The sequence below is a fragment of the Pyrus communis genome, chromosome 11 (assembly GCF_963583255.1).
Source record: "Pyrus communis chromosome 11, drPyrComm1.1, whole genome shotgun sequence".
NCBI classification, from domain to species: domain Eukaryota; kingdom Viridiplantae; phylum Streptophyta; class Magnoliopsida; order Rosales; family Rosaceae; genus Pyrus; species Pyrus communis.
Window position 1 is genome coordinate 19945370 of NC_084813.1, and position 16266 is coordinate 19961635.

At 35.0% G+C, this 16266-nt stretch overlaps 3 protein-coding genes across 3 annotated transcripts; all 3 read right to left on the reverse strand.

Annotated features, from left to right (window-relative positions):
- Positions 1-4094: 4094 nt before the first annotated feature.
- On the reverse strand, positions 4095-4813 carry LOC137709163 (uncharacterized). Its single transcript, XM_068448279.1, has 2 exons — positions 4576-4813; positions 4095-4345 (listed from the first exon to the last, which is right to left on the reverse strand). Exons 1-2 carry the CDS (start codon positions 4811-4813, stop codon positions 4095-4097), a joined length of 489 nt encoding a protein of 162 aa, XP_068304380.1.
- Positions 4814-9396: 4583 nt separating this feature from the next.
- On the reverse strand, positions 9397-10855 carry LOC137709164 (uncharacterized). Its single transcript, XM_068448280.1, has 2 exons — positions 10837-10855; positions 9397-9821 (listed from the first exon to the last, which is right to left on the reverse strand). The coding sequence occupies exons 1-2, from the start codon at positions 10853-10855 to the stop codon at positions 9397-9399; spliced, it is 444 nt and encodes a 147-aa protein (XP_068304381.1).
- Positions 10795-13531, reverse strand: LOC137709485 (palmitoyl-monogalactosyldiacylglycerol delta-7 desaturase, chloroplastic-like). Its single transcript, XM_068448578.1, has 5 exons — positions 13210-13531; positions 12847-12987; positions 11671-11814; positions 11459-11565; positions 10795-11358 (listed from the first exon to the last, which is right to left on the reverse strand). Exons 1-5 carry the CDS (start codon positions 13486-13488, stop codon positions 11088-11090), a joined length of 942 nt encoding a protein of 313 aa, XP_068304679.1. The 5' UTR covers positions 13489-13531; the 3' UTR covers positions 10795-11087.
- Between the last annotated feature and the right edge of the window lie 2735 nt (positions 13532-16266).

Consider the following 16266-nt stretch of genomic DNA (forward strand, 5'->3'; position numbering starts at 1 on the left):
GTTACCAAAGGCCCAAAAAGTTAGGCACAATTAAGTGGTGGGCCTATAATTTGGGCTGCCATCATATAAACAATCCAACCAAAATTTTCAATTTAAATTTACAAATTGAAAACCATAATTTGTATGGAAAGAACTTGCCTGTAGAAGTGGATCTTGACCAGTTGGCCTATTTCATGCATACGTCAAATTGGTGAGACATTTGCAACAGGCCTGGCATACAAACCGGTTTGAATAAATTCGGATCTTCTTCGGATCCTCTTTGTGAGGATTTCAGAGATTAGTGAATCATGTTCGGTCATCGTACATCGTGTGGTCAGGAATCATTTTAAATTTTTTTATTTAAAATTGAACATAAACAGTATTTGACCAAAATTGACTGTACAATGTACGATGAATGAACACGATTCATGAATCCTCGAGATCTTCACAAAGAGAATCATGAGAGGATCTTGTTGGGGTTTGAATGAGCTTCTACCCCCAAACCAATGAGTGAAACTAAACCATGGATCAGTTTGGTTGGGGTTTAACTAAAACCACAAAGTGAAACTGAACCAAAGCAACCCGTGCATGCACTATTGGGCGATTTGGTACAACTAGTTTTCTTTTACATTTTTAGAGTTAATTGGGTCGAAGTTTGTTAACATCCTTTTTACTTACCATTATTATTTATACATACATTCAAATTAAATAAGGTTCATGATGTAATGTTTGTTAATACAATCCAAGAATTGCAAAGAAATACAAGTAGCTAATGACTTGCATGCAAAAAGAAAAAAATAAATAAATGGAGGGTTTGGTTCGCGGTTTAAAAGTAATAAAAGCCAGTCAAGATATATAGCTGAGAAAATCATAGTAGTTGGTTATTGAGATGGACAATGGAAGATATGAAAAGGTGAAGCAATCTAATTAATGCATGGATGCTGCTATATGCAGAGCAGTAGAGTCCCTGCACCCTCAGAGCAACTCCAGTCCGTGGAGATAGGCTGGTCCAAAGCCTAAAAAATAGGCTGGCACTATCAAAATCCACTCTAGCTAGGTTGGCACGCAACCCAAGCCAGCTTGTAGGCTGGCCTGAGCAATGTCCCAGCCTACGTGACGTCACGTTGGCGTCAGCAAGGCTCACTCCTTTATTTTTGCGTCAGGCACGTGGGAAACAAACGCGAGAGGGCGTGCGTTCCCGACAGGAAAAAAGTGGCAGGCTTGCCATTGTAGGGGCAATAATCGGGAGCTGGGAGAAGCCACGTGATGCGTCTTCAGCCGTTGGATTTCCAATGGTAAAAAAAATTTGAAATTCAAAACCAACGGCTAGTGACGCGACACGTTCTTGGCCGTTTGATTCCTAAATCAATGGTCAACAATTTTCGGCCAAAAAACTTAAAAAAAAAAAAAAAAAGAAGAAAAGCAAACAGTCAAAATTATGACCGTTGGCCACATGTCCAAATCTGGGTTGTTAGATTTCAATCTTTTTTAAATTCAACAGTCCAGATTAATTAACTTAATAAAAATTATTAAAAATTGTTTGAAAATAAAAAAAAAATTTATTATTGTTTTTCTATAAATACATAACCATCATCTTCCATCTTACACCACATTTCAATATTTTCAACACTTTCAACCAAAGCTTTCATATACTTTCCTGTGCAAAAAATGACTAAGTGGAAGGTCATCGAAGATGTTACATTGTGTGAATACTGGGGTCAAATTACTCATAACCCGATTACGAGTAATGAGATGCAGTTGCGAGAATTGTAAAGTTGAATTACTGCAGCGTTTTGTGATAAGCTTGGAAAAGACGTAAGAAGTAGTCAAGGTCTTCAAGGTCATTGGAAAAAAACTCAACAACTCGCTTACTAGTTGGAAAAACACCATCTCTCATGCTTCCTCTAATCTGAGTAGTGCGAGAAGTTTAGCTGATCAAGTGATAATATTTTTATTTATTTATTTGTATTCCACCCGCATCAATATTTTTAATTATTTATTTGTATTACACCCGCATTTTATAATATTGTCTTATCCTACATTTTATAAACACTTCAAGCACAAGCATGGTACAATGTGAAAAACCACAACAAATCATTCAGCAGATGGGAATGTTGGAATGTTGTCAAAGATTGTCCTAGATACAAACTTGTGCCAACTGGTCCAGAAGTTGTCATGCACAGTATCCCTTTACACAGTTCGCCAGAAGCAGACCCGACTGAATAGGAAGGCGACACATTTGAAGAGCAGGAAAGGACGCCTGAAGCATTGCCGAAGTCGACTTGTCAGTCCCTAAGGCCTCAAGGTAAAAAGGTGGTAAAGAAGTAAGGAAGTTTGTCACGCCCCAAACCCGAGATCGGTAATAAAAACTCGAACCTGAATCTGAAATTTGAGTTAAAAGCTCAATAAATAAAAAGAAATTGACATGGGTTGGAAAATGAATTCCTCTTACTAAAATAACTCCAAAATCCTTACAAGGGGTACAAAAATAATAAATTAAAACTCTTACATCCCTCGTCCAACACAACCTCAGTTCGTCTATCACCTGTCCTGCCAAATAACTCATCTGTAAAATAATAGGTGAGGGGTGACTAACAACCACCATCGCTCAGTGAGTAGAATATATAATATGCTAGTCAAGCGATACCTTTTTACACACTCTAGAAAATACAATAATAATATCAAAGTTTTAACCACGTAATTTCATATCACATCATCCCTTTACGTGTTCATTACATCCTTCATAAATTGTAACTCACCACATGACCCCTACTGGCCTTTCTGCCCTAATGTCTCCGTGTGCAGTTTACATTTATCCCTCAAATTAATGCAACACTAAAATTCTCATGCTCCATGAACATATCCAAATAATCCACATATCACCATATTAATAATTCCTAAAGCATTTCAACAAATCCAACATGCTTGACTTAAAATAGAGATTTATAAATAGATAAATCCCACAATAGTTCGTGGTTTTCATTTATCAAAAAATAAGAATACTTTGAAACACATTACATAAACCACTCACCTCAATTATCAGAACCATGGCAAGACAACCCAACTAACAAGATCAACCCATCAAACTCCAACTCTAAACTTTCTTTCTTTCTACGTGAACACCAACACTTTGCATGCTCTGCATGCTGCCTTATTTCCAATAAAAATGGAGCAAAGCTCCTATTTATAGGTTAGGGAAGCCGGCAACAACTTAGTTGCAATTGGATGGTTTTGGCAGTCTCAAAGACAAGGATAAATTGGTGTCCTAAAATCTTTCCACGCAGCCACTTTTTTATGAAGACTAAGCAACCTATATTGCTTATTCATCAAACCTATAATCACACGTGTAAGAAATATAAGTGACTAAGCACTTAAACATATCCACCCTTGCCACCTCCAGGTTCCATGTTGCACCATTAATTACCAATAAAATTGGCATCTAAAACTCTAAATAGATATTTATTTTTAAAATACGGGGTCTCACAAAGTTCTTCCAAGAATGACTACACAAAGTATATGGACGACTTGCTCGCCAATGTGAACTGAGCATGGCGCGAGAAGCAGCTAGAGATGAGGCAAAAACTGTGACTATGCAAGCAATCTTAGCAGCTACTGAGAAATGTGATGCGGCTAATGAGAGACAAAGAGAAATACTTAATCGAGAAATGGAGATGCTTAGAGAAGAAATGATGGCTCAAGCTGATCGTGACACTATGAACAAGCCTCTAGAAGGAATGTCTCCAAATTCTAAATTTTTTTGGACATCGGAAAAAGATGACGTGGTACAATGGAGGCATGCAAGAAACGAGGGAACAAGTGGAGGGGGTTCTAGCTACACAAATCTTAGCAACGAAGATCATAGCACCACATATCCTAGCTCCTCAGACTTTTTACAAGTGGAGTGGGTAAATGCCGTATGCTAGGTAATACGCTTCTTCGTATTTATTTCCATTAACCCAATATATGTTTTTCTGTGCTTTTCCTTTCAGCACCTCGTCAAACATTGGAGATTAGGCAAGGACATTGAGGTCATTTTGAGCCCTTGGAGCACCGAAAAAAACATGCCAAATCCATGTATCAAATGATGCCACTGCTTCTAAAATGATACTTTTAGCTCATTTTATGTCGACATAAGCTCCTTGCCGCTCACTTGGACAGTTTTTCCAGGTCCAGTGCATACAGTCGATACTTCTAATCATGCCAGGAAAGCCTCGCATCTCACCTTTCTTCAAAAGCTTTCGCATGTCCATTTTCGTGGGTTTCCGAAGGTATTCATTGCTGTACAGGGCTTCGATTGTGGAGCAATACCTCATCAGGGACTCCAGAACAGTTGATTTTCCCATCTTCGCTATCTCATTCACTTGATCTGCATATGCTCCATATGCAAGCATCCATAAGGCAGGATTAATTTTTTGCTTAGGAAGAAGGCCTAGAACATGAAAAGCATCATTTTTTTTTTGCACAAAGTATGGATCATGGTTGCAAATAGTAATCATGATTTTGTTTAACAAACTTCGTTGTATTCTAAAACGACGTCTAAAATATGATTATGGAATAAACTATTGGGGATAAAATAATATTCCAAGAGATATTTACCTCGTCCTTCCCTCTTTCTATCCAAGTTTGCCGCATGTTTGGGTTTGGATATCTGACCTATAGCTTTCATGAAATGACGGGAATGTAAGGCTCTCTGCCTTTTATGTTCATCATCCTCATCCTCTTCCATTACGAAAACCTCATCTCCACCTTCCTCGAGATTGAACAATTCTTCCTGTTCAGCCAACAATTTTTTCTGTTGCTCATCGATTTCATACAATCTCCTTAAATAAGACATTGTAAGAATTCAAGATTTAAAAATGATGAAGAATGATTCTGAGTTAGTTTGATTTTGGTGTATGAATTAGGATGGATGAAGGGTTTATATGGACAAAAAAAAAAAAGGGATGAGGTTTTGGATAATGCCACATGACACTACGTGATTGGTTGAAAATTTTATCGAAATTTTGTCTAAATTATTGTAAACAGATAGTGACACATGGCACGTTGCGATTGGTTGAAAATCTTATCGGAAATCTATCCACAAAATAGTACTTTCGAATAATACACGTGTTGTGACAAGATTGGTTGAAAATCTTATCAAAATCTTGGCAAAATTATTATGAACAAATAGTGATAGGTGGCGTGTCGGGATTGGTTGAAAATCTTATCGGAAATTTATCCACAAAATAGTACTTTTGGATAATGACATGTAGCGTGACAAGATTGTTTAAAAATCCTATCCGAAATTAAAACTATTTTTTAATTATTTTTTTTTTAAATAATAATATTTTAATACGAATTGATTAGACTTTGTGCCAATGCATTTTTTAGGGGTAAATATGCATTTGACTAATTACTATTTATTGAGATCAATCACTATTCATTTGAGTGGATTAAATAGTTAGATGCCAGTGTATTTTTAGGGGTAGACTTGCTCTCAACTTATGATAAACTGCAATTTTGCCAAAAGTAAAAAGATCTGGTATTTATAAAAACAAAAATAAACAAATTAATTGTTATATTTTTTTTATTAAAAACCAAAGATCGAAAAGTGAATTGTTGAGAATGAATTACGTGCATTTATGGGAAAAATAGTTTTTGCATTGGCTTATAAATTAGTGGGGTTGCGTTTGTATCGTCTATTGATTTTAAAGTGAATTTTTTTTTTCTTTTCATAATTTGACTGAAATAATTAACATTCTGATAAATTTAATTAAGTAAATAATAGTCAGATAAGGTTTGGACCGTTTGGTGACCAAAAACATAAAGGTTTGGTGGAGAATCTGGAGATAGTTAATCGATGGAAAATATCCTGTTTCATTCCACGCTTTCCCATGCAGTCCATTTCCATCTAAAGATTTATGGCGAATAGAATCCAGCTAACGGTGGTTCTTATACCTACTAATTATATTTTTCACAATAATTTAGCAATTCCAGTTCTCCACATAGTTCCGACGTCTAAGGTTAAGGATGGTCCTCCTAGGTCGTTCACAACTGTTTTTTTTTTTTTTTTTTTTTTTTTTTTTTCCGGAGGGTCCCAAGATCATTTGGGTTCCTATATAGATTTGTTTCTATCAGTATGGTTCACCATCAACATTATCAATGTTATTGGAGACCTACAAAAAACGTATATTCTGTTACAAATTGATGTATGTATTTACGTGTTTCTTAATATCAACGCTAATGGAATTTGACTTGGGCTACAGACTGGTTTGGTAATAGGATTAGATTGGAATCGATAACTTTCTAAGTTCAAAGTATACATGTTGAGGTGAAAAATAAAAAAATTATGATCAACTAGAAGGTAGAATACAAATTAATACTCATGAAAAAAAAAAACATATCTTTTACAGGCCTCTCCAAAATGGTAGGATTGCAAGGGGTGCGTATTTTCGTGTCTTACCTCTTCTAATCCTCTCCAAATGAAACATCGTTCACTTGTACTTCCAATATGCCATAAAATTAGAGAGTTATTCCTTCCAATCCAATCCTACCAAACAAGTCCTACCTTTCTGTTTCCTTTCCAAATCTAATATTCATCCAATACCAATTAATCACAACATATATCTTGCGAGATCGGGAAATGTTTTCCCATTCCAACTCATGATTCTAAGCAAACAAACCGGGCCATAAACAATTCCCGTTTATGGTGTGCGTCAGGTGAGGAGCCAAAAGCTAGAAAAAAATACTTCTTTACTACGTACAGATCGACCCCGATCCTCAACTAAGAAAGGCCTCCAATTTCTTATCAAAAGAAGTAACAACTCATGGTTAAAATTAAAAGGGTTTTAACGAAAAGTTCACGGTACTGTTCATTTTAACGAAAAATCATATTTTTACACTAAAAAGTCAATCATGGTACTATTCATTTTACCCTTTATTTTTTCATTCTCGTTAAAACTCAAAATTTTGAAACCCTTTTCATTAGTTTTCCTTAAAATTAATGGATCAAATATATATATATGCACGCACCTGGAAAGGGAAAGGGAAAGCAAAAGCGGTTGAATAAATTCTTGAAACTTCGAAACCAAGGGACATGAACAAATTCACGTAATACGACATGCAACTAATCAGTCGGCAGAGATCAATTCAAAATAGCTGGCTATTAATAAGATGATAAAGAAATTAAATACAAGATTCTTTCTGTGCCCTGATTTCTTATCCAATGTTTTGGCGGAAGACGCCAATGTTTCTATTCGAATTTAATCTGTAAAATCCTATCTTTGAATAAATTAAAAAAAAAAAAAAAATGAAACGCAATATTGAACTATGAGTAACTTCAACCCAGCTAGTACACAACGCAACATCTTCAATAAGCGACCAATTCGTACCTGCACCAGTGGTCATTTTGTTGAAAAAAAATGGATTCAAACTTTGAGACAAAAAAAGGAATGTGATTGAAAGTAGTTGAGAAAATATGAAATTGTTGTGTAAGGTAGATGATAATGAGAAGGTATTTATAGAAAAGTAAAAACAATTTTTTTTACAATTTTTTCCAGATTTTTCAGATTTTTTTTTAAATTTTTTTGAATTTTTTTGAATTTTTTTTAATTTTTATTCAATTAATTAATCTCTGCCGTTGGATATAAAAAAATTTGAATTCCAACACTCCAGATTGTGCCACGTGTCACAACGGTAACTTTTCTTAATTTTAAAACTATTTTTCTTTTATTTTTTATTTATAAAGAATATTAATATCCACCGTTGATCTCAGATCGAACGGTCCAAATTAAGTAACCGTTGAGATCTAATGGACCGTGGGAAGCCACGTGGCTTCCCAACGGTAACTGACAAACTTTTGTTTTTTCTGATTTTTGTGTCGGCGACGCGCCCCCACGGGCGAGTGGGGTGCACGCGCCTGACACAAAAAAAATTTAATATTCCCTAACGCCAGGCTTACGTCAGCCTGACGTCACATAGCCCTCAGGCTCTCGGGCGGGCAATTCGCCACGAGCCCGAAGCTCGGGCCTCCACCTTCGGTCGGGCTAGCCCACGCTGGAGCCCTCCCACTGGCCCTCGGGCCCTTGTTTTCTCCACTGTCCCCCGAGCACCAGCCAACGCTGGGCTTGCTCTAAGACAAAGTCAAGTGGCTCTATAAATGCATGCACATCAGATAGGTACTCTGCAGCTAACAGATCCAATTGCTAGTACGTGCATGCCCCCACAGTTCACTGGGATACGAATGGTTATTATATTTATTATATTATTTTTATTTAATGACATTTTACTCAATGAGTCAATCACTAATTAGAAATCAAACTCAACATAAACATAAACATATTTGTGTACATAATTTGTGGAAGTCGAACTTAAGACATTTCACTTGCATTGGATATACATATATATTGACGAATCAACAATTAATTTATAAATCAATTCATGATTCATTGTTAGCTTTAATCGTTCAACTCAAGTTTTTAAAGTTTGCTAACAAAAATAAATGAGTTGATTAATCAACAGTTAATTCATAAATCAAGAACTGACACGACGTATCTCTTCCTTAGAGTATCTCCCATGGAGGAGATACAAATCTGAGTTGTAAATACAACATTTATATCTCATTTTGCATCTTCCGAAGATGTGAATGTAAATTTTGAACCTCATTTGTTTTCCTCTCTGTAACTCACCGGCCCACTTTCTAAAGATAAAAAGTTGGCTTTTTAGCTAAAATAATAGTCCCTAAGATCGACATAACTCCTTAGTTTGGTCTCTAACAATGAAAATCAATAGTAGTGGTCGTTGAGTTTGACCATCACATATCAATTTGGTCATTGTGCTTAAATTTTATTAATTATTCCGACGTTTTGGGTGATGTGGCATTTTGTGGGTCCTACAAATTCAATCATGTAGTGAGATGTGGATTACTGTAAAAAAAAAAAAAAAAAACTGGTTTTTATATTTAAAATTAAACTGATAAAGTTAAAACAAATTAAAATTTTAAATAAAAGAAAATGTCGTCGTCTTCATCTGGGTGTAATGAAGACTAAGATTTTAGAGAGAAGGTTTCTCTCAAGTTTTATCAAATTCCAGCAAAGATGAATATATTATACATTTAGAAAATGTTGGGGAAACTATATTTTTATTTATATTTTTCGGTGGAGATGAATATTTTACATCCTTCTATTGAAGAGAGCTTTCCAGCCAATAAAGAATATAGAATTTCCATTTCAAGGCGTTTTGTTGTGTTTCCCAGCTACGATTTCCATTAGAGATGCTCTAATTAAGTTGTGTTTCGAACAAGTCTTGTTGTGCTTTAGTTTTCTTTTTGTTTTTTCATTGTTTCTAATATTCCTCTTTTATGAGGTAGAAGCTAGCAGCTGTTTTTCTTGTTTGGGTTTGTGATGTCTACTTTTTTTTTTTTCCGAAGATGGAAATATATTAAAGACGAATAGAAATGTTTACATCTGGAGCTAGAATGTTGAACAAAAATTCCGAGCCAATACAATCCCAAACAAAAGCTCGACTCTCCTTAAAAACAAACTTAGCCACCGAGTGAGCAGCACGGTTGTTCTCCCTAGACACAAACGCGAACGTCACTGACGTCAGTCTTCGCTCTAGAAGCGCGATGTCGCCAAGAAGACATTCAAGACTAAAGTCATGAGTCAGTTCCTTCCTGAGCATCTGGATAATCACCTTGGCATCGGGTTCGATAATCACGTTCACAAACCCATTGTCAATGCAAGCCAGCAAGGCATCACGAATCGCACAAGCTTCAGCAGCTGCTGCAGAGTAACAAAATCCGTTGCCCGATCCAGCCGCAGCTTGAAGCAGTCCGGCAAAGTCACGGCCAACCCAGCTCACGCCTGCACGCAGAGTGTTCTTACACCAAGCCGCATCAGTATTTTGGGCTCTCACCCGGTGGTTTTTTTTTTTGTTTCAAGTTTATAACTTGTTGCACGTGTGGCGGTCGTTTTCCTACCATGAAGTTTGTCCACTACATTAATGGACTGTCCCTAATTGGAAGAGTTGATTTGGAAAAGTTGTTGATGAGGTGTGAAGTGTCCTTTTCTTTTGTTTTACCTCCGTGAAAGTTTTAGGCAGCGCTACTTAAAACTTTCTTAAATCAGTCGTGTAAAGTGACAGTGTTCTTAGCTTTTTGAAGAAGGATTATTTCTTAGTTTGTGTCCTTGGCCATTTACGAGTTTGTTTTGTATAGAGTTTTTCTTGACTTTTTTGGGAGTTGTTCGTTATTTTTAATATCTAACACCGGCCTTAGGCTAATAAACATTTTTAGGCATGATGAAACCCTAATAGATAATCGAGTTTTTTATTTTTTTTAATTTTTTTTTTATAAATCTATTTATTGATTCTAGTCCACCCATTTCATTTAAGAAGCGAAGTTTGTATCCTTTTCTTCTCTGCAATTATTGATAATAAATAAAAAAATGAATTGTTATTAGTACTCCAAAAATCTCATTTGGCACTCTAAATTTTCTATAATTAGAAAGAAAAATACACTTGTGAGGAGTGTAGAATGAGATTTTTGGAGTGCTATTAACAATTCCCATAAAAAATCAAGTTTAATTCAAATTAATCACCTTGGCTGACTGTTTTTACAGATGTTGGATTTCTTAATCATTGTTGATTAGTTGTATTGATGTGCTTGCCTAACATCTAGGTTCTTAATTTAGTTATTTGATACAAAATTAGAGTAAATACTATATTCGTTTGAGGATTACTTCTTGTGGTTAAGAGTTGTAATTTTCTAGGTAAATACTATAGTCCTATAGTTTACATGATTATCAAATGTTTTCACAAAGCTTATAAGGTTTTCATATTTGTAATAATTATCATAGAAAAGTTGCATGTAGGACATACGGGAAAGCCTAAATACCATAGTATATGCATACATTTATATACTCATAAGCTAGGCGTAATGAAAACAACTCCAGATCAATATAATTTAGATACACAATATTAATTAGTCGAGGAAAGTACAGTGAAAGTAAAGCTTTATTAACAAGCATATATATATATATAGGCTGCATATATATCTTTTCTTTTGAGGATCATATAGGGCTGCATATTAAATAGCTGGATAGAGATTCAAGCTTCCATGATTTTTTTGATCAAATCTTTCCGTTGTTGATTTCTGTTTCAAGTTTTTCGTCGAGCTCGCTGATTTGGTTGTTCAGGTTGTTGCTTATAAATAAAGCTTTTCGTTTCTTCTGAGTCTCAGTGGGAAGCTTTACTTCTGTTGCCAAACCGATAATTTCAAGAAATCTTATTACATACCATGTAACATCAATTTCCCACCATTCCAAGCCATGCCGAGCCGAGTGTTGAAATGCATGGTGATTATTGTGCCAACCTTCTCCATGAGCCATCAATCCAATAAACCTACGCGTACGTACACAAATCAAAATTCAGTACATTTTTACTATTACCAATACGTCTTGGAGAAGATTTTCCATCACAGATATATGGCTATACACTATACCAGTTGTTTCTAGACAGATCACCAGTATTCCATACTTGTTGTCCCCATGTGTGGCAAATCGAATTTATTCCAAAAGTAGCGTGAAGAAAAATTACTGATCTCACACCCTACCATAAAAAAGAAAAACACAGCTCAAGAAATTATATGTATGGCCATCAATTGAATTTGTTCTTTAGGCTAAAAAATAAAGAACAATGTCAATATTTAATTACCAGCCCCCACACCAAAAATGGTAGTCCTCCAACAGCATAGAGTATCGCTCCAAAACTAATTGCATGAAGGGGGTACGTATAATGAAGAAATCTATAGAAAGGATCCCTTTTCAAGTCTCCAACGTTCTTAAGTCGTGCATCATACTGCGAAATTTCAAAGTTCAAAAAAATTATCATTGGTATGTCAATTTGCTTAGCTATGTGCATAAAGGGATCTTTTCCTTTCAAACTGCTAATATACAATTACGTGTTTATCTCTCATTATCTGACATGTTAAGAGCAAGGTTGGAGCTAGGAATTATTTATTGGTGGGCTAGCCAAAAAATATCACCATAAAATGATGCGATCAATTTTTTTTTGTCTAGATACAGTTACATTATAGTCAACCTAAAAATAAAAAAATTTAATTAGTAATAAACCAAACATTCTATGGCTTTTCCACTAATTAATTTCCAACCAACTTAAATATATATAAAAAAAAAGTAAAAGTAAAAAAATTGGATTGTTGACTTCTGATATATGATCCAATTGGAGTTTTGATCCTCAAACTAAAAATTCACTTGTATTAAACCTTGAGCTTTTCACAACGTAAAGCAATGATTATTTTGTGTTACTCTGTTACAACTTTAGCCCCTTTTTCGCCCTTTAGTTGAAACCTTTTATTTGGACGAAAGTTGTAATGATGTTCAAGGACTACTATTCGCCCTTTAGTTGAAACCTTTTACTCTGTTTCAAATTAACAGTTGCTCTAGTGTGATGAGTTCAAGGACTACTATTCACATATTTGGTTTAGATACCAAAACTCCACTTGAATCAAAATCTAAGCACTAGTACACTAATTTTTTTTTTTTCAAGGTAAAATGTATAAAAACGCAATAAAAAGAAAATAGATATATCAAGTTAGTTAAAATATTAATTATTTATTACTTAAGATGCACTACATACATATGATAATAATGGAACTGGGTAGGCTATATATGGTGACAATAGGCTGCTGTAGCCTAATTATATGCTAATAACCTAATACAGTAGGAATTCGCAACAAAACCTACCTAGGCTACAACCCACCTTAGTCGTGGATGTACCTCAAGAGATGAGAGCGACATACACAAAGTCATATATATACTACTGATTGCATGTAAGAATTACTTATGAGGGAGCTAAAGAGTTTCATACACTTCCAAACCGAGAGCGAAAATCGAAGATCCAACCAATGTGACTATACCATAATCCTCTAACGGGACTATGAGGATCTTTCAATGTATCAGTAAATTGGTGGTGAGATCGGTGTATGCTCACCCATTCAAGTGGACTTCTCTGCAAACAGAAAAAAATAATGAGCCTAACAAAATCCCTCCCTATAAAATTACAAAAGAAAATACTGGGAATACCATGTTCTTAAATCATATTTTGTAGACTACATCATGTAGTGGTTAATGGTTGAATTTATTTAATGATTTAAAGAAAGAATTCAATTGATTCACGTAGATCTCTCTAGCATCACCAAAACATTACAAAAGATAAACAGAAGTAATAAACCTGAAATGATAGAACCCCACAATAGGCAAAAAAGTATTCAAGCCATTTGGGAAGCTTGAAACTCCGGTGGGAAAGTTGCCTATGGTATGAGAGATTTACACTCACACCTACAACAAAATATAGTGCAACTGCCACCCAAAATGCAGGCCAGTTGAAATGAAATGGAGCTAAAAGAGTAAGGCAGTGCAAACTAAAAACGACAACCACTGAGCCTATATCCACAAAGTTCCATTCCCTCCCCAAAAATTCCACCCTCCACTGCGTTATCCACTCTCCCATTTGGCTTGCCACAAAACCCGAATTCTCTTCTGCTTGCTTTTGCTTCTTCTGTATCAGTAGCTATTTTTGAAAGTGCATGGAGCAGAATGAATGTGCTGCCTATTTTATAGACTCAAGGGTACCCATACTGCTAAAAGTGGCTCATCAATGATTCAAATCTATCTGTTCATTAATTCACAGGAAAAGTCTTTAATTTTTTTTCTTTACAAACAGCATTACTATTCTAAATAGGGGTGAAGCTAGAAAGTTAGTTCACATAGGCACAACAAAGCAGTGACAGATGCACAACTTTGTGTAATCCTTAAACAACGCATACAACGCCAATTTTTTTTAAATTTATTTAGTGAGGCATTTCATCGAGCACTTGGCGAACTCCTACACATTGTATGTTTATCAAACCCACCCTTTGTGTCATTTTAAATTGTATCTTTAGGCCAATATCGTTATAATGAACAAATAGATAAAACATATATATATATATATAGGGCTACGAGCTCAAATTTATAAGACGTATGGGAGGAGAGAGGGTCGTTAATTGGCCTTTTAAAATGACTAACTTTAAATTCTTTTTCAAAACAGCGTCGTTGTCCTAAAACATATGGACTTTTCCATTTATTCTTCTCGTTCTTCTTCATGAGCTACAAGAAGCAACTAAATTTTTTGTGTGTATATCCGTCCCCTGGTGGTTTTGAACGAGGAATGACCGATAGAGTTGGTGGTGGTGGTGAGTTAATTATTATTTGTCATAGTCACTACAAGAAAACATGGCTTAGGTAGCGACAGACATTCGTCACATAAACATGAAAATTCATCACATTTGATTATACGTGACGAAAATTCAGCGTCACTATGTTCGTCACCTATACAGTGTCACTTATAGTTCATGTGACAAATTTTACATTCGCCACATAGTTTTAGTATTTGTGACGCCAAATTCGTCACTTAATAACTTTAAATGTGACGAAATAAGCATCACAAAACCTAAAAGTCAGTGACCTATAAGTTCATCACATAACAAATGTATAAGTGAGGAATTTATCGTCACCCAATTTGATCCTAGAATGCTATGGCTGAGAATAAGTGAGACTGAAAGCGTCACATATTCATTTGACATGTGGCGCAATTTGTGTCACATGTGTCAAAATCATAAACCTATTAGTAACAATTCGTGACGAACCAACTACCACATATTCCCTGCTTCATCATCTAGAATTAGAATTCATAACAAATATGAGGCAATACTTTTGTTAATCACATTTCATTGATCAATAAGTTAGATTACATCCAATACATACACCAAGTGTATATCTCAAAAGCTAACATAAGCATCCTAACACCTCTAAACATATTGAGATGCTAACAAGATTCTAAGGCATTGAGTCGGTAACAAAACAGGTATACCGTCTGCATATTTGAAACCAACAACAAAATACATTATATAAGTCACCAACCATGTCATGGTCTTTAGTTCAGCACAAGTATTATTGTCATTTGAAAGATCACCATCACTACCTCAAGTGCTTCTTGAATACTTTCTCCTTTAACTCCACCCTTCTTTTTGTTCATCTTATCCTTACATAATAAAAGAGAAGAAAATAAACATTGGTGTCTAGAGAATAACAGGAGCATTGAGAATTTGAATAACAAAAGAGAAGAAAATAAGAATTAAAGGAATACTTAAGTAAGAAGAATGAAACATAACAAACGAGCCTATCTAAATTACACAATGAGTTTTATATGTACTTTAATTTCATTACCTTGCAAGCCTTCCTTGCATGTTGGATGAAATGGTTTTGCCCCTCCCTTGTGGTAATACTTTTGTTTCTTACGATTATATGAATTTTGCTTGAAAACATCCTACATTAAAAGGCCATTAATTAAGAAGAAAAACATATCTAGTTTCATACCATAGATTACTTATTCACTGTAATTTTAAAACATTCAGCTTTTATAAAGATCAAATTGATATCGCTACTAATGAAGGCTAAATTGATGTCACTACCTTTGGAGATGTTGTTGGTCTGCCCTTGGCTTACAACCCTTCAGTTGTGCTATCATATCCTCATTTTCCTTTTGCGTATCTAATTTCACTAATTAGATTTGGAAAACTTAAGTGAAAACTTAATTTCACTAATTAGATTTGGTAACTTAAGTGATAGCCACAACTTCCAGAACTCACATTTTGAAGGATATTGAATTTGGAAAACTAATATGTTATTCACCTTTTTTTTTCCTTCTATACTAAGTTAGATTTTTGTCTTATTGTTTTTTAGGAATGGTGTTGGAGTCGGGTTTTTATTAAATTTTGGCAAATCTTCATATTCTTGCAATCGCATATTGGTTTAGAAGTTTAATTATAATTTAAGTAGTTTTTTGTTAATTTTATCTTTGTTAGTAGATTATCTAGTCCTAACATTTGGAGTTTTGAGGATATGATAAATTAGTGAAATTAGATACTGGAAGAAACTGGAAGAAGGTTGAGACGCGACAAGGTGTGGATTTGGCTTGTTGGTTGAATTGGTCTCTAGGGTTTTTGGTTGTGGAGTGTGATAGCGAATAGATGAGAGAGGGTTTGAGCATTTGGCTTAGAAGATCTTGGTAATGTCGCGGTAGAGAGAAGAAGATTAAGAGATGCGTCGGTTGGCTTGAGTCACAACAATGAGAAATGGGAGAAGTCTGAGAGACAGAGAAAGTGAAAGTGAAAGACAACGGTTTAGAATTTAGATGGGCTTTCTCAAATTTGTTTAATACTTTACTATGTTTCTTTTTTCTTTTATT